Here is a 26855-nt window from a genome sequence, read left to right on the forward strand (position 1 = left end):
AAAAAGTTTATTGACTATCCATATAAACAATCTGTTAGTAAGGGCTGGTGGTTTCACTCCAGTGCCTCTAATGGTAGAGAAAAGTATTACAAAAATAAATATTTTTAAAAATAAGCCTCTCAATTTGTATTTGTCTTTTTACTTCCAGCTACCTTCATGTCAAGAGAAAAAGCTAATTTAGTCAGACTTAGAAAATGAGTCTATGCATTTTTTTTTCACTTGCCTTTCAGGGCTTCTGTAGTAAACCCCAGGTCCATTTAAAAAAACAGTAACCCCAGACTATGATGCTGTCACCACCATGCATTATGGGGTTTTGTCACACGATGATGCATTCTTTTACAAGATCTTTGATCTTAGCCAAGCTTGGATGTTTTCTTTGGAAGAAATGTTTCTCTCTTAAAACCCTGCTCCTTGTTCCAGACATATGGAAAATACAGGAGACTTTTCATATCTAGAACACAACCAGTATATTCTACAGCACCTTCAGTGTTTTTGTTGATCTCTTGTCAGCTTCACTGCCCATTTTTTATCATCCTTTGGTCAATAATGGAGAAACATCCAGTGTTTTTAATGACACTGTTTTCCTATATATTCTCTAATTACTGATAATCTCCTTTCCTGTAGCATGGACTATATAACTATATCTTTGAGTGTCTAAATGTGTTTTTTTTATAAATGTCCCTAGATTGATAACTTTTGTAAAATATCCTTTTGATCCCATCATCTCTGTAAACTATGGCTTTAGCTAAAAAACCTTTTAAGGCAGATTTTCCATTTCTGCTGAGTCATATCCACTAAAATTGACATCGGGTGATAGTCCCCTTTGACAGATTATTTTTCAGTTTATCTGTATAGGAAATGACCCATTAAAGATGGAAAAAAAAAACCATCACAAAACCTAGCATTTCAACAGGGATGTGTGTACACTCTTGATCCACAACAGATATACTTGCCTTTGAATGCTGAGCTTTGTCTTCTGTTAGGTAAACAATAAATCTGAAATAAACATAAAGAAGAACATGTTCAGGGTCTTACTCGAGGCTGTGTTTACTGTTCTGGCATATTTGTGACAACAATGAAAAGACAGATGAGAGGAAACATTTCCACGTGTGCAACTTTACACATCTGTGTTTTGTTTCGTTTTGTCCAGTCCTTCCACACATGATGTCCCGCACTGATGGATTCTGTGGTGCGGATCATCTTAACACCCTCTCTGAAAGCTTCAACCAGGTATAGATAACTTCTCTCTGTCCTTCTCTCTCGTTTTTTTTTTTATCACTGACGAGATTTCCATCTCTATTGCTATTTAAAACCAAAAGACTCACAACTCATTGATGAATAATGAAGGAAATTTACTTGTGTGTCAGATTCATCATTTGCACCCGATTCATGCAGACATTCATTCATTTGGTCACATTTATTGCCCCTGTTAAGTCACGAGGAACAAAATGCGGGTAAAAGCTGCAGCAGGATGTCGTGATGCAGTTACAATGGCGTGTAAGATATAAAACAGAAAACTGGCTCCTTACAAACAATCTTCACTGTGTTTCAAGATTATAAAATCATCTGCCACATGTATTAGGCTAATATTCCCCTTGGGTTCAATCTTAATTGTTTACCTTTGACCAACAGGGAAGGGGGTACCTCAACGTCTATTGTAAAGAGTGGATGTTGGGACATTGGTGTGGACCCATTTTTAACAACATGCCTTCTGATGTAGATCATTTCCACTGTTTAGTTATGGAATGCCCTGAACAGATGTTTTTTTTTTTTTTTTTTTTTTTTTCTTGATGATTGTCCAAGATGTGTTCCTGTGGCAGCATAACAACACCGAGTCAATATTTATCTCCGAGTAGGATAAGGTTTTTCATTTGTTTTGATCTAAAGAGCAGAATTGTAGTATTTTTGCCTGCTAAAAATATTTTTATTCCTTGTATCTGAACATAGACCAATACTGCATAATCTTAAAATCAACATCCAAATGTTCTTCCAAGCAGTTGTGGTTCCTTATGTGTTTCCTTTTATCTCCACAGATGGCACCAGTGAGCCGGTTGAGGAGAGCCATTAACGAGTCGAAGACCAGCTGTCTGCTCCACCTCCACGCCGACCACCTTTACTACAAGAAGTTCAAGTCCATTGAAGCAGTTGTGGCTCAGGTCAAATTTTTTATCTCATATGTTTTATACATAATTCAAAAACAAATTTCATTTTTTGATATAAAGTGGTTTGGATTCAGCTTGTGGTCAAAAGGATGACCACAATAACCTCAGCCTAAAAAGACTTTTTATATTCTTGTAGATTTAATTAGAGCTCATAAACTGAAACTAGGCAACTAGATTAGTTGTTTGTGGAACCTTTGCCAACCCCAGGCTCCCACACAGGACTCACAGTAATAGGATGCACCTCAAATAGAACTGGGAGCAAAACGTGGTGCACAGAAAACTCCCACCTTGGATTTTGTGGACATTGTGCTCCAATAAAAGTCACCTAAACTGTTCCCCAATGCTGCAATCTCTTCGATGTTTGGTCTTTTTGCTAAACCCATTGAAAAAAAATCCCCCATCTGATACCAGACTGATGATCTATTTTTTATAATTGTTTTATAGTTTTAACTTGGGCCCCACAAAGAGACTTTAAGTCCTATTTTAAAGTTTTGCTTATTTATTTTCAATAAAATTGGTAAACATGTTGGGAACAAGTAGTGGTATTTGATAAGAGTAATGTGGCTTTCTGCCTACAGCATAATGGACTGGAGGAGGCAAAACAAGTTATTTATCAGTTGCTCCCCAAACAGATGTTCTAATGCTTGTGTCCAAAATTATGGACTCCATAAACACTGCTGGAAAATATTACTGTCTCTGATGCCACTGAAGTTTGTGTCTGATTCAATTTTATTATTTAGTTAGTCCTTGATCGTTTTATTTTTTTTATTTGTCATTCTGTAATTGAAACTGCACAGAAAATCTTTAAAAAACAGAGATTTATGTGTAATTTTTGTGTAAACATAAAACCTTTAAAACCAACACTTCCAGTAGGTAATGTACAGGGGTTGGACAATGACACTGAAACACCTGGTTTTAGACCACAATAATTTATTAGTATGGTGTAGGGCCTCCTTTTGCAGCCAATACAACGTCAATTCATCTTGGGAATGACATATACAAGTCCTGCACAGTGGTCAGAGGGATTTTAAGCCATTCTTCTTGCAGGATAGTGGCCAGGTCACTACGTGATACTGGTGGAGGAAAACGTTTCCTGACTCGCTCCTCAATAATATTTAGATCTGGTGACTGTGCAGGCCATGGGAGATGTTCAACTTCACTTTCATGTTCATCAAACCAATCTTTCACCAGTCTTGCTGTGTGTATTGGTGCATTGTCATCCTGATACACGGCACCGCCTTCAGAATACAATGTTTGAACCATTGGATGCACATGGTCCTCAAGAATGGTTCGGTAGTCCTTGGCAGTGACGCGCCCATCTAGCACAAGTATTGGGCCAAGGGAATGCCATGATATGGCAGCCCAAACCATCACTGATCCACCGCCATGCTTCACTCTGGGCATGCAACAGTCTGGGTGGTACGCTTCTTTGGGGCTTCTCCACACCGTAACTCTCCCGGATGTGGGGAAAACAGTAAAGGTGGATTCATCAGAGGACAATACATGTTTCACATTGTCCACAGCCCAAGATTTGCGCTCCTTGCACCATTGAAACCAACGTTTGGCATTGGCATGAGTGACCAAAGGTTTGGCTATAGCAACCTGGCCGTCTATATTGACCCTGTGGAGCTCCCGACGGACAGTTCTGGTGGAAACAGGAGAGTTTAATACTGCAGTGATTTGGGCAGCCATGGATTTATGTTTTTTGGATACAATCCAGGTTAGCACCCGAACATCCCTTTCAGACAGCTTCCTCTTGCGTCCACAGTTAATCCTGTTGGATGTGGTTCGTCCTTCTTGGTGGTATGCTGACATTACCCTGGATACCGTGGCTCTTGATACATCACAAAGACTTGCTGTCTTGGTCACAGATGCGCCAGCAAGACGTGCACCAACAATATGTCCTCTTTTGAACTCTGGTATGTCACCCATAATGTTGTGTGCATTTCAATATTTTGAACAAAACTGTGCTCTTACCCTGCTAATTGAACCTTCACACTCTGCTCTTACTGGTGCAATGTGCAATCAATGAAGACTGGCTACCATGCTGGTCCAATTTAGCCATGAAAGCTCTCACACTAAAATGACAGGTGTTTCAGTTTCATTGTCCAACCCCTGTATATATGTTGGAAGAGTCCAAGGCACTCCCAATGACAATATATATTGTTTACTTTTTGTTCCCTTGACCTGCAAATGGCACAACAGGCTCAGCAGATGGAAAATAATGTTACAACAATGAGGCAGATCAGACACATGTCTGATGCATTTTTGTTTAAGACTTCTTTGTTTTTCAGTGAACTCAAAGTGGGTAAAGTAACCACAAATTGTAGGCTACAAGTATATGTAGCCTACAATTTGTGGAAGTAAAAAGTACGGTGCAGTAAAACTACTCCTCAAAGTACTCCTAGAAGGTTACTAGCCACCTCTGACGAATGGTAAAGTGAACACTTTTGCACCTTAAACACTAAGTGAGGGACACTTAACTCAGACAATACTATTGGTTTATTGCTTTTTATATTTTCACATTTGCGCAAAATTATAATTGCAAAGACATTTATTACTACTTAAATATTTATCTGAATCAGGTTCATGTTCTTGAAAATAGAAGAACTTATCAAATACATTATTTATGATAAAATGTTTTGTAGTGAAAGCTGTCAATGAGTGTGTCAGGTTATCGTCAGCTGCTTTCTGTGTCAGACTGAGAGCTTCCTACTGTCGCCTGTGCTTTCATCAACTCATCTGGACCTTCATATTCTTTCCACCTCACACTTTTTGTTGTTGCTGGTTCACAGCCAGACTCCTGTCGGGTTGGACCAAGGAGTATTAGGTAAGCAATCCCGTGATGAAGTATAAATAAACAAACTGCAGTTGACAGTGTCCATTGACTTTTTCAGCTTCCGATCTGTACATTTGTGGAAATTTCCAAACATGCTCTCTTGCTCATATCAATCCAGCTGTTAAGAGACAAACATCTGCATGTGATGTGCTTGCACGTGCATCTATGAAAGTGGGGCGAAGCGTTCTAGCCAGACTCAAAACGCTCAAATGATAACCTTCCTATAGAGATAACATAATAAAAATAGGATTCCACTGGTGCCGTCAGAACAACCTGGAGCTTAACCTACTCAAGACAGTGGAGATGATGATGGATTTCCAGAGAACACCACCCACAGTGCCTCCCCTCACCATCCTCAACAACACTGTGTCTGCTGTGGAACACTACCGGATCCTAGGAACCGCCCTTTCTCGGGACCAGGGGTGATCATCACACATGGACATTTTTTGGAAGAAGGAGCAGCAGAGAATGTACTTCCTGAGGCAACTCAAGAAGTAAAACCTTCCACAGGAGCTGTTGGTCATCTTCTACACTGCCATTATTCAGTTTGTTGTGTGTTTGTCCATCACCGTGTGGTTTAGATTATCCACAAAACAGAATAAGTCCAGACTGCAACAAACAATTAGAGAGGATCTGCAGGGCTGACCTTCCCTCCATCCAGGACTTGTACAGATCTAGGGTCAGGAAAAGGGCAGCCAATATCTCTGCAGATCCCACACATCCTGGACACAAACTGTAAGACTTTTATCTTCAGCGCGGCGGTACAGGGAGCTGTCTGCTAAAGTCAGCCACCAAAGAGACAATTTCCTAAACCACACTGTCTCTCTGGATGCCCAGATTAATACCATGCATATTTGCACCAATTCAACCATGAGCTTCTCTTTTTGTAAAAACACTGTATATACAAATATTTACAAAAAAAAAATTTTTTCTATATTTGTATTTTAAATTTCTCCACTGAGAGCAAAGTGGAACTGATGTCCAATTCCCTATTTGGGTGCACAAACTTGTTAAATAAAACTGATTCTGATACAAGTGGCACAAATGTAAATATTAGTGCCATCATTCTGACTGGCATTTTAAAACAGTGAACAATGACTTGAATATTTTCTTTAGTTTTTTCCAAAAGAAACGAAGAAAATAAAATCCAATACAATAGAATATGTTTCATCGGAGTTCAAATACCTAAAAGGGTATATTCTGTTGGTAGCGAATATTTCTAGTAGCAGTTAGCTTATCACTGAATGCTGCTATTAGTGTATTATAACGGTTCTCCCACTTATGGCTGAAACACAGTTGGGTAAGGTTGGTAATAGCACATATCCAAAGTCCAGCTTCAGAGGTAAATAAGTTATTCTTTTATTCTTGGAACATTTTTTACTGCACTGCCTTTTTTGTGGCTTCTATTTAAAGCAAATATGAATGTGTTTGAAGAACTTGTGTTTTTGACTGCTGTTTAGCTTTGTATTCACCCTGTAAAATACTATCTATTGAGTAAGGCTAAATGCTACACAAGTACCATCGGTTTGAAAGCCTTGAATCTAAAATACTTCGAAGAGGGTAATTTATTGTTCATTTGTCAACTTGTTTTTTGCATCTTTTTCAGGTTGCCTCTTATATGCAGGCTGTGAACGACATCTACGACAAGGCTGACTTTAATGGAATCAAGTTGATCAACTTCAAAGTCAAATCCCTCAGAGTGAGTTTGGTGCACATTCAAATAGCTGCAGAGTTTTCTATAATTTTATAGGAGTACAGTTTTAAAGAAACAACCAAAACTCCAAAGAACTACTGTAATATGAAGGTTTCACACATGCACATTTAATTCCTAACATATCAGAGTCTATTATGATGCTCATGGACCTTTATTTGCAGTAAGAGGTCAAAAACAAACTAAATAATTGAGGGTTATTTTCTCAGAAGTGCAGAACGGTGATTGTTAGTTTTTGTCCTTGTCTGTACAGTGAATTAAATATGTTTTTGTCCTTCCAGGTGATGACGACAGAGAATAAGAAGGATCCTCTCGATCCTCTGTTTATCGGGCCGGAGAAGCTGTTGAGTCTTTTCTCGGAGAACAACTGGGGCAACTTCTGTTTGTCCTACCTGCTCACTAACCGAGACTACAGCGGAGTGCTGGGGCTCGCCTGGGAAGGCAAGGCTGGTAAGCTGCAAAAGTAGCCCAAAACACAGTTAGAAGGTGTGTGTAACCACAAAATCGAAGCTCTAAAGATAAGATGTGTGTTTTGGTTCCATTGTGTGATGAAAAAAAAAAAAAAACTCAAGGCATTAGAAATTCTTGCACTCTGCTCTGTGGGGGCCTATGAAAATATACTTCGCCTCATGGGAGATTTCATACAATGCGTTGCTTGAATAACAAGCATAGTGAAATACTTGAGCTGTTTCCTCAACATGACTTTAGCTTCATGTATCAGCCCTCAGAATGTGATAATAATTCATTTAACAGGACGCATGCATTTCTCTTTTATGTGTAAATGTTGATTATGCTATTCCAGTGACAAGTTTCTATTGATTAAACTGTTTCTGTACATGTAGATTTGGGCCAGTATGTTTTTACTCTGTCTGTTTGACTTCTGCCATCAATCATTCTTCTGTACAGATCATTGTGAAACATTTACTTAAAATCTATGACACACCAACTATTCCATTCACTAGGCTTCTGATGGTTTCACTCATTTATTGTATATCACAGTTCAATCCATTCATTTACTTTTAAAGCATCAATTCACAACAAATGTAATCTCAAGGCACTTTCCCATTCAACGGTTTGTCTTTATTTTTATTGCTACCTCTGGGACACAGTAATCCAAGCAAAGGGGAGCTAGATTGAAGGATCTAAAATAAAAAAAGATGTTTTGAAGTTTTTCACTTTTTTTTTGCTACATAATTCTTTGTTCTTTGCGCTTCATAGTTTTGATGTCTTCACTATGTATCTGCAGTGTAGAAAGTAATAAAAATAAGGTAAGGCCATTGAATGGTAAAGGTGTGTCCAAACCTTTGATTGGTAGTGTACAGAAACATATAGCCAACAAACAAAAACCAAAAGTCATGAAACGAAGATTACTTAGATTATTTAACTCTAAACTAATCTTCTCTGCCCAAACACTACCTCTTTCATGAATCCTGCTGAGGAAAAGGTCTCCAGGCGACGAGTTGAGGGAAGCGAAGCTGTCTGGTCATCCACGTGTGTATTGTACTATAAGACAAAGGCACGTTTCGGCAACTTCAGTGGCTGCGGTGCTGTGGGGTAGCTCTCGCTACCTGGACATGCACCCAGGAAGGCGTGTGATGCTGCGGTCCAGATGCCTTCTTCTCCAGTCTTCAATTACGGCTGCTTCTGGAGACCTAAGAAGAAAAATAAAGCCATGCTTGTCTTATTACACCCTTTTTATGAATGAATGCTGGGTATTCGAACAGTAATTCATTACTTAACTTTTCATATGAGTGGTGTGATCATAGTCACTTTTGGATCCAAGTTGAAGAGTTATGTCTGCTCGCCATCAAGGAGACAGTCGCACGTTGTCTCCCTCCATCCGGTCTCCTTGAGAGCCATGTGGTAGAGACAGCCATGTTGAAACACGGCGTTTTAGTTCAGACACTGATGTCACGGGGAGTCAGCTATGAGTCGTCCTCTTCCTGGGCTGGGTTAGGTGCAAGTTACTGTGACTCTAAAAGGTGTAGAAAAGTTCATACTGGCCTTCGTTTATGTACAGTTCTGAGTCCATGATCATTGATGGCTGGCGTTCCAACACAGATGCGTAAATAATTTGCACATAATTAATTTGTAAAAGTTTCAGTGTAATTTATTTAAGGCAAAAACAATTAGCTCAAACTCCAGAATGTTTGTTTTTCTTGGATGATTGATCACATGCTGTGGCTCACAGACAATAAGTAAACAAATATGTCGCATTTAAATTCTGCAACTCAAGCCATGTTTTAGCTCGAGAGACCACAACCATCATCAGTTAACAATCTGCTGTGATTTGCAACATCTCTTTTAGCTTTTTCTGTTTCCTTCACCATAGCATTATAAATGAGTTTCAGTTATCTATTTTAATTGTACTTTGTTTATTCAGTTTTAAAAGCAAAGTCATTAGAGGACGTGTAGAATAAGACAAACGGGCCTGAGTTTTTCAGAGTAGCATTGACATCATGTCAAATGAACTCCCAGTTCCCCAAATGTACCTGCTCATCAGCTCAAAGAGTTCAGCGACCTAAACACAGGAACTGAACGAAAACAAGTATGAAGCAATCCAGCTCTGCAAAGGGGACTCTCTCTCTCTGTGTGTAGTATTATTTCCAGTGCAGGAGGACGTTGTTTTAGTAGGAGGTCCTTACTCCTTGTCTCTCAATGACTTTATCTAACATGCAGGTTTTGCAGGCTATTGGCCAAACTGGGGGGCGTGGAAGCAGCAGACCAGCACAGTGACACGTGATCAGGGTTCAGCAAACCCTACATACACACACAAACACACACACACACACACACACAAAATCATATAGAGTATTACCGAGGATTGATGGCTGCATTCCACAGTGGTTGCCGTGGAGACAACTCACATGGTGGACAAGCACATACACACACTGTGGGAACATGTTGCTTAAAGTGTTGTGACTTTTAAATTTCACGAGTGGAATATGTCTGACCTTCGGACACCAAAATGCTCAAACTCCGGATCTCTACTTACCCTGGTTTATTAGAAGTCTTCAGTAATAAAAGGTCTAACCACAGGACCACAAACTCAAAGACCTGGATACCTCCAGAAAGCACCACACCCAAAAATAAGAGAAATTTCCTTCTGAGATCAACTGACAAAAGTTGATTTCTGCTGGATATGTTTTATATTGAGATCATGGTGACTAGAAGTGGCTCAGTAGACTGCTAGTAAGGAAAAAACACATGTTTGTGCACACAAACAAGTAATTTGACTTTGATTTCACTTTGCTCTTAGTTAAGACGTTGCCCTATATAAAAAGATTTTTAAAATGTTTTTTAAAAAAACTTATATATATAAAAATTGTTTTTTAGAAAAGAGGAAGACAAGGTTGAATTAATGCAACTGTTGGCTACAAAGCTATGCAGCTTTGATCTTTGCTCCAGCATCAGGTTTCTATGCATCTGTAGCATATATAATGTAATCCCAAGCTAAGACACACTGCCGCAGATTTCTGGAAAAATTCTGTGGCATGAGAGATACAACACAACACAGAGATGCCACTGTATTTACCTAAATGCTACTCAAAAGGTGTACCTATGATTGATTATAATCTTTCTTCCCAAGTGATCAAATAATCATTAGCCAAATTAATCAGAAAATAGGTCAAGCTATCAGTTTTACTTTCATTTTCACGCATTCAACATGCCGAGGTGAATATATATTATAGTGTAATGTGAGATTAAGTCATGGTATTATTGAATCATAGCTGCCATATTTGAATCACAATTTCACAAATTCTGTGGCACTGCTGTGATTTTGGCAATTTCGGGGCATTATTTTGCTTCCCATGTTATTAAAAGGAAACAGATATGCAACAATGTGGCGGGGTAGTGAGCAGATGCAATCAGTAAACTTCACACCCTACAACCCATTACGGAGGTAAACTACAAAACGGTAGCACATCATTAACAATGTACAAACTTCAAAAATGAACACAATTTCTTCAAATCTGGACCCACATAAAACATACTTTTAGGTACACAAACATACATTCCAAGTTAAGAACCAGTTTGATAACCATCTCCTCTAGTTATCTAAAAATATGCCAATCTCCGTAATTTAGAAGCAGTGCGGAGAAACACATGTTTTACCTTCAATCTATTTTTAGGTGTTTACAGAGTGAGTTGCAGGTTTTGTCTTCAGCTTCCTGTTCAAACAAGTACTGCACAGCAGGAGGTTATCCTTGTCACAGGCATTTTAACTATTTGAAGAACCATATAGTGTCCAGGAAGCAAAATATGACGTAAAAACTATGTAGTGGATTCACATAAATTAGTTTACAGTACACACAGAATTGCAGGCATCCCTAAAAATAGCTCTTTGAGTTTGTTTCCTACACACTTCGTCCAAGGTGCCACATGTAGCAACAAAAGTCCTCCAAAGCTAAACAAGCTTCAGAAAAAGTTTCCAACTTTCATTTTCAAAAATGTTCAGTTTATGCTCAGACACTTTTACAACGTACTTAATTTAGGAATCTGAGCTGTTTGGATATGAATCAATTTCTTAATGTGGGCAAAATAATCCTTAACATCTTGTAGTACCCGAGTGTAGGTTTTAGGCAGAGGAGTTGGCCTCAGGTTTCCTCTTTCAAACACCCACAGTTTAGCCGTATCTCATTTCCCCGGGCAGTTTTACAGCAATTTACACCTTATGGTGCGTTCACACCAAACGTGATTTCTGCGAATTCTTCGCCTCATTTGTGTGCTTTTGCCCGCTTCACATTCCGCGTGAACTCCACGTTGGCATACAGCAACAAGCGGCAACGCATCGCCGCGTCATCAAATAGGAGGAGCTTCCATCTGCTGCTTGCAGGTTTCAACTGAACATGCTGGACATGGATTTCACGAATAATCACGGTGTTTTACCTGTGGAGAGCCGACAAACGCCGCCGACATCAATGTCCCTGGGTTCACCAGATTATTCAGGGACGGGAACAGTTCGGAGATTACCACCACCTACTCCAGGAGCTGCGTCTGGATGACGGTCGATTTCAGCGGTACTTCCGTCTATCCAGGACCCAGTTCGAAGATCTGCTGCCCCGCGTTGGGAGATGAATTGGCCTCCGGGACGCCGACTACCGGCAACCGCAGTGAAGCCAGCCCGAAGCCGGACACTCAAGCTCCGCGGAACCAGCGGCATCCAGCCCACGGCCGATCCGAGTCAGGCACCCAGATTTCGGCTAGCTGCTCTCTGTTGCACCCACTTCTGACGCCCGGTGGTTCACTAGGGACTGTCAATAAGTTTCCGAACCAAACAATCGTGGAAAATCTGAGTGCCTGAATCGGATCAACCGTGAGCTAGAGCTAACTCTGCGCCCTCCGCGTCCTTCGCACTGCGCCGCTCCGCTCCTGAACGCGCCTCTACATAGGGATAACATGTAAATTGGCCACTCCTTTCGCAGAAATCGCGTTTGGTGTGAACGCACCTTTAGGACATCTCACCAAGACCACTCTCAAGGGACGTGTTGGATTACTGAATTGATTAGAGGACAGGGCCAGCAACTCGTGTCCTAATGGCGTCTTTGTTTGTGTGATTTTTCTGACTTGTTTGTAAGCCTGTTACTTCCAAAAATGTTCAAAAAAGGGCTTTTGGATGAGAGGTGAAATCTTTTTAAGAAACAATAGAAGAAGATCTGTTGCCTTCAATCAAGCACTTAGGACATCTAGTGAGTCCAGGCTTTTCTAACCTACCTTTCTGGCTTATCCTGAAGTGAAATCATGATTTGGTTGTGCTTCAGTTATTGCAAAATTACTGAGATCAAATACACAAAGAAAAAGATTCAAGTTTAGTAAGACCTTTGATGCATTCCAGACAGATTAGGTCTTTTGTTTTCAACACTGGAAAGGTCAAATTACTGTAACGTTCAAATCCTTTTGAATTATTTTGTTTTGAAAAGGTCAATGAACTGTAGAAACAAAGGAGGTCTGTGATTGGAAACCACCGGATGCAGGTACATTATTTACAGTCTGTTTGGGTGACATCCAGAGCAGAGCTGAGGATTATACAACATGTTTTGTTATTAGTAAAAAGTCTTGCTTTGTCTTTTTTATTGTTAACCATTTTATTTATGGACTCCAACTTCCTCCAGATGTATGTGAGGAAACACTACCATTGTTTGCTCATATTAACCGGTTTTAGTGTAAACTGTTTCATGTTTAACCACCTCTGCTAAAGTTATGTAACACATGTTTTCAACTGGTAAGTGTGCAGAAAGTGTTGTGATGCTGCTTGTGCCCAAGAACTGTGTTTATCAATCAGAGCTAATAAGAAGTTTTGATTTTGGCTATTTTTTGTGGCAAAGAAAGAAGGAAGGAGAAAAAACATTACAGCCCCTCTCTCCTTAAGCTGCCAGAATCCACAGCATCGGCATCCAAAAGCCTCTTTCTAAGAACCCCAGTTCCTCGAATGATCCATCTGGGGGTGCGATTCAGGTCGAAAACAGGATTTAAGTGAAATACACAAAGAGTTCTTGCTAAACATGACCAAAGGAGTGTCCAATGAATGCTTGGCTCCTGTTAGGCAAGTAAAAAAAGCATTGTCTTGTTCTGCTTTCGTTAAGTTCCCAAAGCTGAACTCTTTCAGCAAACTTTCATAGGAGAGAAAATTACCAAGAGAAGTTGTTATTGTCAGTCTCACACATCATAAATCTTAACCTTCTTGTTTCTATGAGAGGCAAAAAAGGGAACATGTTAATGTGTTTTTTAACCTCTAATTGTCCCTGACAGTTCCTGAACGTCACCCTTCTGTCTACAGTGTATCATGCTGGTAAAGAATCCATATGCCTGCAGCTGGTTCCCACATTCATCAGTAACAGCTGATGAACTCAGTTTCCTTTGACTATCTCTAACAGACCACACCGCTACCACCTAACCAGCCCTACCGAACTCCTCGAAAGGTTTTTGAAGACCACATTGCATAAGAGGTCTTATGTAAAACACACGTGACTCCTCCTGTGACATCTGACCTAAAACACACATAGTGGCAGGACGATAGGCACATTCAAATTGGCCTCTCATTACAAAAAGGTAAATACCGTTCTTTGGTTTTACATGAACCCAAATTAACCCATTTATCCTGGGCAATAAAAAACAACAAATCTAACAGAGAGATGGTCAGATAGTGATTGACTTATAGCATGACTGAGAGGGCTTGCTGGGAAACTTATGGCTGCCCTTTTGAACGATGATGTCACTTCCCATCCCTTCTTCAATGTGAACTTAGCCAGCTGTTTGTAATTGTAGGAAGGGCATTTAAACCCATTGCATAACTCAAATACAAAGAGGATTGTTGGGGGTATAAAGGGTCTGCAGGTTTTTATGTGAAGCTTAGCTGCCCTGATGTGGGACCTGGAAGTATGATAGCACAAGTCTTATTGGTTTACGGTATTTCCAGTTGTAAAAAGATTCATACAGCGCATTTAAAAACAGCTGTAACATTGACTGAAGTTCAGCATAAAAAGTACAAATGCAAAGGATTGCTTAGGATCAAAATAAACTGTAGGAATCTGATTATATCACTGTGCTGTATTGGAATGAACTGAACATGTCTGAATTGAATTGAACTTGGGTTCTATATAACTCTATAGGAATTGAACTTGTTTTTAAAGGGCCTAGAGATAACATTTGTTGTAATTCAGCACTATTTAAGTAACCTGAATTTAATCAAATTAAAAGACTCAATAAAAACCATACTTTGTTTCTGCTTCTTTTCTTTACATCAGGTAACTGGGGAGGAATATGCTCCAAGTATACGTCGATCCGTAACGGCCGTATGTCCACCCTGAACACGGGACTGATCACAATTCAGAACTACGGACAGTTCCTGCCTTCTCATCAGGTCCAGCTGACCTTGGCACATGAACTGGGTCACAGCTTGGGATCTCCGGTCAGTCCTCTCTCGTAACACTCATCATCTACACCTGCACTGTACTCTGAAATTTAGGTGTTGAGTTTATCTGCATAAGTTGTTCACTGGGGATTTAATTTCCAACACATATTATACCAACAATAATGCGGTGATTGCACTTCATGTATGACTTCATATTAAAACATCACCTTCCAATATTGTGATGATATCAGTTGCCATATATGCATATTTTCTTCTTTCCACTTGTCCTCATGTATGCTTGTTACATTCTGTGACCTTAAGCATTTTGAACAATTTCATTTGTGTCGGGTGTGAGCATCTGCTGCCGTGAGACTTTAAATATTAAAATAGCATGTGAAATGCAAGTTCATAACACTTGGGATATATTTGCCAATAATTATTGCACTCCAAACAGTTATTTGAGACATGACTAGCGCACACACTGATATTGTGATGACGATATTGTGATTCAATACATTTTGTGCAGCCTTTTGTACATACTGCTGCAGGACTTTGTGCAGAGTGGGAAATAACAGGTTTTTTTACATGTAGCAAGTTAAAGAGGAATACAGTAAAGTGACTTGTCAAAAGTCTGATTTGTTTATCAAGTATTTAGTCTTGGATAGAGTACTTAATAACACCTGAAAACATTAGCAAATGCAAAACCAACTAGTTTGTTTAATTGTTCTCCAGAGTTTTGTTACTCAGGCTCAAAGCTTTTCTCATGTGAAATCGAATGTTTTTAATATCGTCACCTCTGTGATTTCCTTTTCTTAATCTGAAAATATTTGTTGCAAAAATAGTCAGTTTATTAGATGTACTATAATCTTTCCTAATTGATACCTTAAAGAGATTTCTCCAAGTTTAAAAAATGACCAGTCCTAATTTAGTGTTTTCCTTTACTTTTTATTTATTCAGTATTCAAATGTTTCAGGGATTTTGTGGTCGACAAACTTCACGTGTCTTCTACTTTCTCTTGTATACGACCCCTTCCCGCCACCCTACATTTGTATCATTAATGTAACATTTAACAGTGTTTTAATCTGCAGAACACCCTCAAATGAAAAGAAAACCAATACTTTGTTTCAGAATAACCATACTTCCTGAATTTATCCTACCAAATATATCTAAGTTTAATGTGAGTAAAAAACTCAGGACACAAAGTTCCACCTAAAACTGTGGTTTGAGTAATAAAGGATGATTTAACATAAATGATCCCCGCGATCAGACCAAGAGTAAATATTTTTATTGGGCATACGTGTGTATGCAGCACAGTTGAACAAATTGTACTCAGCCTGTTCACCTAATAAAACATCAAAGACTTTGGCCTTTATCGATTGGATTTCTTGAAAGGGACGCCGCCGTCACAGGATGAACTCTGATGTCACTCACAGTTTTTCTGTTTATTTTTAAATGTCATCTACTCTTTGCAAAAGTGAAAGATCTCTGTACACAGATATTTGTTAGGATTATGAATTTGAGAATATTATTTAATTTTAATATTTTAACAAATAATATTTCGGTCTGTTAAGGGCTGTCCTGTGAATACCAGCCCAGTAAGGCAATGGTATTAGGACAAAATAGAAAGGTGTGAGACGAGCTCTGACATTATTGAACAGCAAAAACTCTGCAGACACATGGAATGAATTCACACAATTTCTTAAAATTGTGAATTTTGTTAGAATTTATTAACAAAATAGGTCAACTCAAAGTCAAACATATTTCAATCAACAAACTCTTTAAATGCTAAAACAATCCAACTAAACTACCAAGCAGAATTAAAGAATAAGGAAGACTAATGGGCTATGTACAATATAAACAAGTTGATGAGAGATGATTGAAAATCATGACTGAAAAGAGTAATGCAACATTACCATGCCATGTTTATGTTTGAGAACCAAGGATTATCTTGAAGAATCTGGAAGTGACGTGAAGTTAATCTTGGAACTAACAGACAACCATTCACAACGCAAGATCAGATAAAATATTATTTTAATAAAATAATGTTTTAAGAATGATCTGCTGAATAAAACAAACCTTCTGAATGACTAAATCTCTACGGGGTCTCATTAGCTCCCTTTATTGAAATAATATTTAAAGAAATATTATTAAGGGAATATTTTGGAAAAGAGCCAAATCTTTCTGGAGAAATGGGGCTTAATGGTGTTCACTTAGTTAACAAATTCAGTAAAATTATGTTGGGGACACATTATTTACTGGATTGAAAACTAACCTTTCTGGGTAAATATTATTTGGCAACAAGCACGTGTCCTTAGCTGTTAGCAGTTAAGCTAACATAGGAGGCTGATAGCTGAGTATCAGAATCAAACACACACCTTTAAAAATACCGCCAATAAAAAGGGTTAAAATGCATAAGCGCAGACGGCGCGTTATGGCCGATCTTCTGTGTTTAAAATCACCCTTTAAATAAAGTTTGTCTTAACTTTAAAAACACACAAACAAAGAACACAAACCTGAACACGTGTGCTACAGATATTCTGCTAGCACCAAGATAACTGAGTTCAACACAAACAAAACCAAACTTCATAAAATGAAAAACGTTTAGATCATTTCAATCTAAATCACATCTATATTATTCTGCCCAAACACTTAACCTCATGAACTGTGGTGAGGAACGTTGTCCAGGGCGGCGAAGTTTGAAGAAACATCCACAGACTTTAAACGGTTAGCTACAGCTAACCTCCTTAGCTGTGGGGAGTGGCGGCTGTTCTGTCGGCTGGCCAAACTGCACGTTACCGTAACCATGGTGATGCGGCTCCTGTTGTCCTTCTCTCAAGCAGGGTAAACCGCTTCATTCAGCTTGTAGAGACAGCATCTCTACTGGGGACTTCTCTGAGACAGTTTGCTTCTGCCGGCCTCAGAGAGAAAGTAAGCAATGCTTATACCTTAATTTACCCCTTTTATGAATGAATACCGGATTCTTTCAAAAGTAATTCATCAGTACTTAACTTAGTGCACATGATCGATGATCGTATAACACCCTTGGATCCAGTTTGAAGAGTTTATGTCTTTTTGCCAGCAAAGAGACATTAGCACGCTGTTCCTCTACGGCCAGTCTCTCAGCAGAGTCCCGGGTGGTAGAGATCGGACCATTGGAAAGGGGGGTGCTTTTATACAGCCAGTGGCATCATGGGAAGTCCGCTGCTAGCCCCAATTCTAAGTTGTGCTGGAAGTAGGTTAATGCAATTTATTTTGAAAGTTCCAGGAAAGTTTGTACTGGCCTTTCACGTTGTAACTCATGGCTGTGGGTCCCAACATATTCTTCCTCTGTCTGACATGCCATAAACACAGCAAACTAAAACCTGCATTGAACGACTTTCTTAATTGCATAAGCCTGACAGCACTCAGCCCTTTAGGTTATCAAATGCAGAGGTTTCAAACACATTCGCCAGGAGGACAAATCTAGGGAAAATTCTTGATAAGACTAAACATTTTAAATAGAACAAAATTATTGGCTGAAACTTATGGAAGTAAATTGTTACCATATTTCAAATGAAAAAGCATTTTCAGAAATGCTTTTTCATTTTAAGAATGTGGCTGCATTGTTTGATTCATAAATGAAATTAGTAATCAATAATCCTATTTGCATTTTAATTTACTTCTTCAAGACTGCTCATTCTTTCACTTAATTAAATTGAAAAAGAAAAAGACATTTGAGATTTATTTTTCAAAACGTACCCCAGCAAATAGATACCAAAATTCAATTTGAAATGTAAAATTTGAAAATGAAAATGAAAAATAAGAATGTGGCTGCATTATTTGACCCATGAATAAAATTAGTAATCAATCATCCTATTTGCATTTTCTTCTTCACGACTGCACATTTTATGCCATAATCAAAAAGAAAACAAAGCAGACATTGCTTTTTCGTTTTCATGGTCTGCCCGCAAAGTACTGCCCAGAACGAAAGTTACGTATGTAACTACGGTTCTATGAATCCCGGATGACCGCCAGAGGCGGTGCTTCAAGCACTGAATGATCATTCTTGCGCATGCGCAGGTCGAGAAATTAATAACAACATGGTCACATGTGACCTACCGGGGGCTCACGTGAGTCTATATAGTGACATGACACCGGGAGCCCAGTCCCGACAATCTTCTCGCGAGCACGCGGAGACCAAGGGACCGAGCGCTCTGGCGGTCATCCGGGATTCATAGAACCGTAGTTACATACGTAACTTTCGTTTTATTTCATCCCTACTGACTGCCAGAGGCGGTGCTTCAAGCACTGGATGACGCATACCAACAGGGTCCCGAGGGATCCTACGGAGGCCCCAAGGAACACAGCAACACCACCAACCTCAGCGGGACGCAGAAGGCGGTTGCTCCAGTATTCCCTGCAGGGGATGCGACGTGGCGACGTTCATCCTGTAAAACCTGGCAAAGGTGCTTAGCGCCGTCCAGGAAGCAGCTTCACAAATTGCCTCCAGAGGCACCCCGGTCATGGCAGCCCACGAGGTGGAGAGGCTCCTAGTGGAGTGACAGCGCACGCCGCTCGGCAGGGGCTGATCCTGCAAGGAGTAAGCCACAGAGATCATCTCCACAATCCAACGTTCCAACCGCTGTCTAGAAAGGGCCTGACCTTTCCAAGAGCCAGCATAACAAACGAAGAGACAATCAGTCCAACGAATGGGTGCCGTGGAGCGGACATACGCCCCAAGCGCTCGGACAGGGCAAAGAGGCTCAGAGGGGGCACCAGGATTAAATCGAGAAAGCCGGAGCAGCAGCACACTGCCAGCCACTGCAGGCACCTTTGGCACAAAGGAAGCATTAGTCCACAGCGTAACACCGGAGCCATCCGGGTTCCACCGACAACATGGTTCAGACACAGACAGAGCAAGCAATTCCCCCACCCGTTTGGCAGAAGCAATGGCCAACAGGAAGGCGGTTTTCAGGGTGAGCCACTTGAGATCCGCCCCTGTAACGGGCTCAAAAGGGGGGGACTGAAGAGTCGCAAGCACTAGCCACTCCACAAACCGTGGAGCCCTGCCAAGGCGGAAACTCGGAAGCATGGCCAGGATATCGCCGACGCGCCGAGGAGAAGGACAGGCGGTCATGGAACCAGAATCTAGAACCATGCCTAAGAAAATAGTCACCTGGGAGGGGGTCAGGCTGCTCTTCTCCAGGTTCACCCTCAAACCCATTTGACGTATGTGGGCGAGCACCGTCTGGGTGTCTCGGATCGCCTGATCGCGGGTTGCAGCACAAATGAGCCACTCGTCCAAATAGGGCAGGATCCGCAGTCCCCGTGCCTGCAGGGGGGAAAGGGCCTCTGCCACACACCGGGTGAACACCCGAGGAGAAAGGGAAAGACCAAAGGGAAGGACCCGGAACTGGAAGTGCCTCCCGTGAAAGGCAAAGCGGAGAAAACGCCAATGGTCCGGAGCAATGGGGACATGAAAATAGGCGTCCTTCAGGTCGATAGTTGTGAACCAGTCTCCCGGGGAGATCGCCTGCAAGACCTCCCCGGTGGTCAACATATAGAAAGGCAGAACCTTGAGAAAAGTGTTCATACCCCGGAGGTTCAGAATTGGACGAAGACCGCCAGTCTTCTTGGGAACCAGAAAATAGACTGAATAAAAACCCCCGAGATCCCGCAGGGGGTCCACCGGAACAATAGCACCCTTGACCAGCAAGGTGCAGATCTCCCGGTCCAGGGCCCAAGCCTTCATCGGGTCGCAGATGACCGTCATCTTGGCCCGGCTGGGGGTAGGAGGCCGGTGGCGGAACTGAAGACGGTATCCCCGGGACGAATTGGACAACACCCACGAGTCCGGGGCGTGAACAGCCCAATAGCTGACCTGGCCTGGGAAGAAAAATCCCACCGCCAGCTCCGGAACATCACCGGCGGGTCCCCTGGCCCCGGGAGGGCCTGGGGAAATGCCGACCGGGATGAACAGACCGAACCGGGCGCAAACCCTGGGCCCCACCATGGTCCCCTTGGGCCCTAGTCGGTCTCGGTCTAGGAGCCGTGCTTGTGGACCCCAAGAAAGGGACATGAGGGGGGAGGGAACCCCGGAACGAGTCCCTAGCTGCCCCAGCAGCAGCCGGCCGGCGGGGGGGCTCTATGGAGACCCACCAGCTGCTGCCGTGTTCTTGAGGCCTGGGCTGTATGCTCCAAGGCCTCCAGCGCGGCGGAACCGAAGAGTTCCCCCGAACCACAGGAAGGGCCCTCAGCGTTCTCCTGCAAGGCTTGGTCAGGGGCGATTGTGCCAGCCATACCTGGCGCCGAGCATGGACCAATGTAGAGAGCGTGCGTCCCAGCTCACGCGTCATCAGGGCGAAGGCCTGCAGAGAGGCGTCCAACAAGCCCTGAGTTGACTGGTCCAAGGGAACCGACTCCAACGAAGAGGAGAGGCCCAATATCAGATGGGAGAGGGAGTTCCCTATGCGGCCCATCTGGGCACCTGAGTCATAGGCCCTACACAGCAAATCGTCCGTGACACGGCATTGCGGTCGTGGACAACAGGCATTAGTCCTCAACGCCTCATCGGGAGGAACAATGAGGGAGGCAATGGCAGACTCGACAGGGGGCATGCAGCCCAACCCGAACTTGGGTGCCTCGTGCATGGCAGCCCGGGCCCTGCCATCCGCTGTCGGGCGGGAAAAGGCCCTTGTGTCCATCCAGCAAACATGCAGCTCCTGGACATATTCTGCTGAGGGTGGAACAACAAAGGCAGCCTCGGCATCATGGCGCCTAAAGAAGGCGCTAGATGGAGCAGGCTGGGCCAGGGGAACGTCCAGCTGCAAACGACCCAGAGCCGTTTTAATAGCTGCAGACACCGGTTCCCCCGCACCTCCCAGGGAGGCACCGGAGCCCGAACATGAGGTCCGGGAGCCCAATTCTGGAAAGGCCTCTCGAAGGAGGGTGCCCGAGGCCACAACTGAAATAACATCATCCTCGCAATGCGAGGACCTGGTCTGTTCAGAAGGGGAAGGCTTACTGCAGTCACCATCCCCCCAGAGAGACTGAAGTAGGGCCTTCATCTGGGCCAGCTCTGTAGAAAGTTGGTCCATTCTAGAGGACAGTCCCGGGGGCCCTCGCCGCTTGGCTCTCCTCCCAGACGCCAAGGGCACATCCTCAGCAGACCGTTTCGTCCTGTCCAAGAGGCAACGGATCCTGCTGGACAGAGACCGTCCAGTCAACAGGCTGTTCCACCGAGGACAGCCGGGCCAACGGCACCGCTCGGGGCAGAACGCTGCAATTAGAGCAGGCATGATCTGAAAGCGCCTCCCTGAGATGGTCAACACCAAGGCAGGGAGGGCACATGTCATGACCGTCCTCCGGCTGTAGGGGAGCCAAACAGGACGCACAACAAAGATTGTCCATGTACCTAGTGGACAGATGGGGTCGAACGGGCAGAAAAAACGCCGTCAAGACCCTGTCACAGCAACAAGCCGTAGGACTCAGCACGAGCAGAAAACGCCACCTGCGAGTCAGACAATCAGAAACAGCAACGTATAAATGAATGAACGGACTCAGCACGAGCAGAAAACGCTACCAGCGAGCCAAATCAAAGCGAGCAGCAAAACCACTGCCGAAGAAAATAAATAGACTCAGCATGAGCAGAAAACACTACCGGCGAGCCGAACAAACTTACCAGAAACCCTGGAAGAAAACGCAGCTTGCGCAGCCTCTGGAGGGCAGAATCATCTGCAGCTCCGATCACAACAATCACGAGGCTCCCAGCAGCAAGCAGCAAGAGGAACGAGGAACAAACAAACACAAGTCAACACCTGCATTCATCAACCTGCGCGTGAGAAGAAAGAAGGACTGGGCTCCCGGTGTCATGTGACTATATAGACTCACGTGAGCCACCGGTAGGTCACATGTGACCATGTTGTTATTAATTTCTCGACCAGTGCATGCGCAAGAATGATCATTCAGTGCTTGAAGCACTGCCTCTGGCGGTCAGTAGGGATGAAATAGAACTCGAAAACAAAAAAGCATTCCGAGCTGCGGGCGCAGAAGAGTGACGTCAGCAGCCGCTCTTCCTCAGCTCCCTGCTGACCGAGCTATCCATCTTGTTCGGTAGGGGGCGCTGTGCACGTCTGCATTGCATTACATTGCAAACGTGCCGAGAAATTTATTGAATTGCAGCAGGGCCGAACTCAATTTGTGACAGTGGCAGGCAGAACTGTAGTTCCGGTGGCAGGCTGTGGCATCCTTGTGGCAGCCTTATGGCCTGGGACATCCAGCGTGTTTTTAAGCATTTATTTATTTATAATTTTCTGTGAGTGACAATTCAGAATAGCCGCTCGTGCTCTATAATAAACCGGCTGTTTGTGCAATAAATCTTCGTCATCCTTTCAACACGTCACACATACACATAGTGCTATTTATTTTCCATGTCAAGTAAATACAATCACCTTATGTTATAGTTCTAAAGCTGTTTATTAAATAATAATCAATAATGAAATCATTATTTAAAGGTAACAGGGTATAACAACAATGACATCGGCAACCGCATTGGCAAGCTTTTACGGCCGGTCTGGCACCTTTTGGCATCCTCGCGGAATCCCCTGCAACACTGCCACAGGCTGTGGCAGTTACGGTGGCAGCTTCGATGGCAGGCTGTGGCGGAACTGCCAGTTCTGCCTGCCACTGCCACAAATTGAGCTCGGCCCTACTGCAATTCAATCAATTTCCCGGCACATTTGCAATGTAATGCAATGCAGACGTGCACAGCGCCCCCTACTGAACAAGATGGGTAGCTCAGTCAGCAGGGAGCTGAGGAAGAGCGGCTGCTGACGTCACTCTGCTGCGCGCGCCACTCGGAATGCTTTTTTGTTTTCGACTTCTGGGCAGTACTTTGCGGGCAGACCACGAAAACAAAAAAACAATGTCTGCTTTGTTTTCTTTTTGATTATGGCATAAAATGTGCAGTCTTGAAGAAGAAAATTAAAATGCAAATAGGATTATTGATTACTAATTTTATTTATGGGTCAAATAATGCAGCCACATTCTTAAAATGAAAAAGCATTTCTGGAAATGCTTTTGAATGTGGCATTTCTAACAGCTTGACATCATTTTTAAAAATGCTTTTGAGTGGGAAATCACTCAAAAACAGTGAAAAAAATAAACAAAGGAACTATTTTAAGAGAAAAGCACAAACATCTGTTGTGTCACATCATCCTTTTATAACCCAGAGATTTAGGCTCTGACAGATCCAGAAGAGGTCATAAAAGTGTCATTTATTTCATCCATCACAGTAATCAGGGTCAGATTCAATAAAACCCACATCAAGTTTTGTTCTCGCAGCATGTGTTCTTGTTGATTTTAAAACTTAGGACTGGTTGATGAACCCACCTAATGGTCTGATGCTTAAGAGAGGATGAGGTTTACCAAATGTTGCACAAAAACAACAGCAGCTCATCTGTCCTTGGTGTCCTGCATGTGGAACATCACGGTCCGTCTTGTTTTTTGTTCAGGAACATCAGATTTAAGTGTGACTTTTGGAATGGTAAACATATACTTTAAAATTTTGAAAACTTACCAAGTATTTTAAGTCTCACCATGTCCAGCTGAGAGCATTTTTCTGACCTGTAACAGTTTTGAGGTCAGCAATAAAGGGACTTAATTTCCCCATCTGTTATAGAGATTGGAGCTCCATATCTCCAGTTTGGTTAGATGGTTTGTTTTCCCCACTGTTTATGTTAGCAGCTGCTTAAAGACAGAAATTCACAAAAAAAAAAAAAAAATCTCCAAGTCTTTTATTTTGTCTTGTGTTTCAGCATGATGAGGGCTCTAACTGTGGCAACCTTGGCTCCTCTGGCGGCAAAGGCCGGTACCTAATGTTTCCGCATGCCACAGATGAGGTGCGCGAAAACAATGACAAGTTCTCACCCTGCAGTATTAAACATATCAGCAAGATCTTGAATCTGAAGAAAGATGACTGCTTCGTGGGTGAGACACAAATATGAGTCCACTAGGCATGTTAAACACTGGGACTTTCAGGGTGTATATTTAATTACAAAATAATTTTTTTTTCCTCAGCCAGCGATCAGCCCATTTGTGGAAACCACATCGTGGAGGAAGGTGAGGAATGTGATATTGGTCACAATGACACCGACCTCTGCTGCTACAGTGCTAGAGAGTCTGTTGGAGTCCAGTGTCGACTTAAGCCTGGTAAAGTCTGCAGGTACTTGCTGCTTAAACTATGTACATCTATGTACAACTATGTATATAACCGTCAGGTCAAATTCTCCATCCTCTTCTTCAAATATTATTTACAGATCTAGTGCCCTTCAAAACTATATTATATAAATTTTTTCACATTTTGTCATGTTTTAACCACAAACCTTTGTGAAGTGTAAGGAAAATTTATATTATAATGATTTTTTGTGTATGTTCTTCTACATACAAACATTTTTAAAGTATTTGGTCCGCTAAATCAATACTTTGTAGAGCCACCATTCTCTGCAATTACAGCTGTATGTCTTTTGGACCATGTCTGCCCCAGTCTGAAGTCTTGCGCATCCTCTAACGGCTTTTCTTCCAGTATTGCCCTGTACTTAGCTCCATCCATCTTACAATCAACTCTGACTATCTTCATAGGCCCTGTAAAAGGCAATCATCCCCACAGCATGGTGCTGCGCCCACCATGTTTCACCATGGGAAAGTGTGTTCAGGTTGTTTTGCCTCTAGGCAAAAAAGTTGACCTGTGGTCTCATCTAACCTGAGGACTTTCTTCCATGTGTTTGCCTACATCACATGCAGCAAACTGCAAACAGGACCTCTTCTGGTTTTCTTTCAGCGATGGCTTTCTTCTTGCCGCTTTGCCATAAAGGCCAGATTTGGCATTTTTGGATAAACAGGGCAACTAATACTTGTCCTGTTTTCGGATCTCTAGTGCTCCTGGGCCTACTGGCTGAGTTACTGTTCTCCTTACGCGACCAGTTTTAGTGGACAGCAATGTCTTGGTAGATTTGCTGTTGAGCCATTAACCGTACTCTTTCCAGTTTCAGATGAACAGTACTCCATGACATAATTATAGCTTAGGAACATTTTTTATAACCCAACCCTGCTTTTTGTGCTATTACACAACTTTCTCCCTGCCGTGTATGCTGTGTTCCTGGTCTTCATGATGCCGTTTGCTCTCTAATGTTCTCAAACAAACCTCTGAGGTATTCATAGAACAGCTGTATTTATGCTGAGAAGTAGAATGCACACATGTGGACTGTTTTTCTATTTAGATTATTTATTAGGTAAGTTCTGAAGGCACACTTTCCAGATTTTTATTTGTAAAACATTTTGAAAATCGTGTATGCAACTATATATTTAAAATAAAATAAATCCCAATAATGAAGAATCTAGTTGTAATGTGACAAATGTGGAAAAGTTCAAGTTTTATGAATATTGTTGTGACAATTTGTATGTGTATCGAAATTTTTCACCTGTCCCTCCATCAGTCCCAGTCAGGGTCTGTGCTGTGGTCAGAACTGTGAGTTTAAACGTCTGGGTCAGATGTGCAACGAGGAGACAGACTGTCAAAGAGAGAGCATGTGCTCAGGCTTCTCCCCGCTCTGCCCCATACCAGACCCCAAGGAAAACCTGACCGTCTGCAGCAAGGGCACACGCGTCTGTCTGAACGGGGTGAGGCACAGCCACACTTAGACTGTGACTCAACACACTTTCTCCATTACCCAACTAATCAGGCAACATTTGCAAGTGTGCAGCAACCTCGCAAAGCTGCTCTACAATGAAAAAAAATGTTTAACCTTTGGAGCTGCAATGAGTAAAAAAAATGATCCATGCTCTTAAAAGTTGTCTCATGAATGTTAAACGTATTATTATTTGGTTATTAAATTCGCACATTTGATTTTATCCAGTTTCTAAATACAAGCTACTAGCTCTCTGTTTTGGTTTTTGCTTGCGTTACTTCAAAATCTGGGGTTAATCAGATGAATCACTTTTATTTGCAAACAAAAATGTCATCATAGCCCAGAATTACTGGAAAATAGCTGATTGAGTCCGTCTTTCCATATCCCCAAATCCTGACCATTTTCCTTCAGCATCCAGTGCACTTTTCTTTCTAAGGAAATTTGCTCCAGCTGTGAGTGTTGCTCTATCCCTCTCCAGATGAGAAAATTGTGATAATCTCTGAAGACCTGATTCAGTTAAAAGAAATGCAGTACCTGGAAAAGTCTTCTGAGAAATGTAATTCACATGGAAATGAAGAAAAAACAAAGCATGGTTAACGTCTTCAGATGTTTCATGATTTTTCTTATT

At 42.1% G+C, this 26855-nt stretch overlaps 1 protein-coding gene across 1 annotated transcript in view; it reads left to right on the forward strand.

Annotated features, from left to right (window-relative positions):
* The window catches only part of si:ch1073-396h14.1 (disintegrin and metalloproteinase domain-containing protein 10), a 48950-nt gene that overhangs the window by 14651 nt on the left and 7444 nt on the right, over positions 1-26855 (forward strand). The window contains exons 5-12 of the mRNA XM_047374980.1: positions 1151-1230; positions 2034-2156; positions 6608-6700; positions 6994-7162; positions 14458-14621; positions 24359-24530; positions 24621-24765; positions 26036-26219. Coding sequence (XP_047230936.1) covers positions 1151-1230; positions 2034-2156; positions 6608-6700; positions 6994-7162; positions 14458-14621; positions 24359-24530; positions 24621-24765; positions 26036-26219 — 1130 coding nt within the window. The remainder of the gene's footprint in view (positions 1-1150; positions 1231-2033; positions 2157-6607; positions 6701-6993; positions 7163-14457; positions 14622-24358; positions 24531-24620; positions 24766-26035; positions 26220-26855) is intronic.

Source organism: Girardinichthys multiradiatus, chromosome 9 (genome assembly GCF_021462225.1).
Source record: "Girardinichthys multiradiatus isolate DD_20200921_A chromosome 9, DD_fGirMul_XY1, whole genome shotgun sequence".
Classification (NCBI taxonomy): domain Eukaryota; kingdom Metazoa; phylum Chordata; class Actinopteri; order Cyprinodontiformes; family Goodeidae; genus Girardinichthys; species Girardinichthys multiradiatus.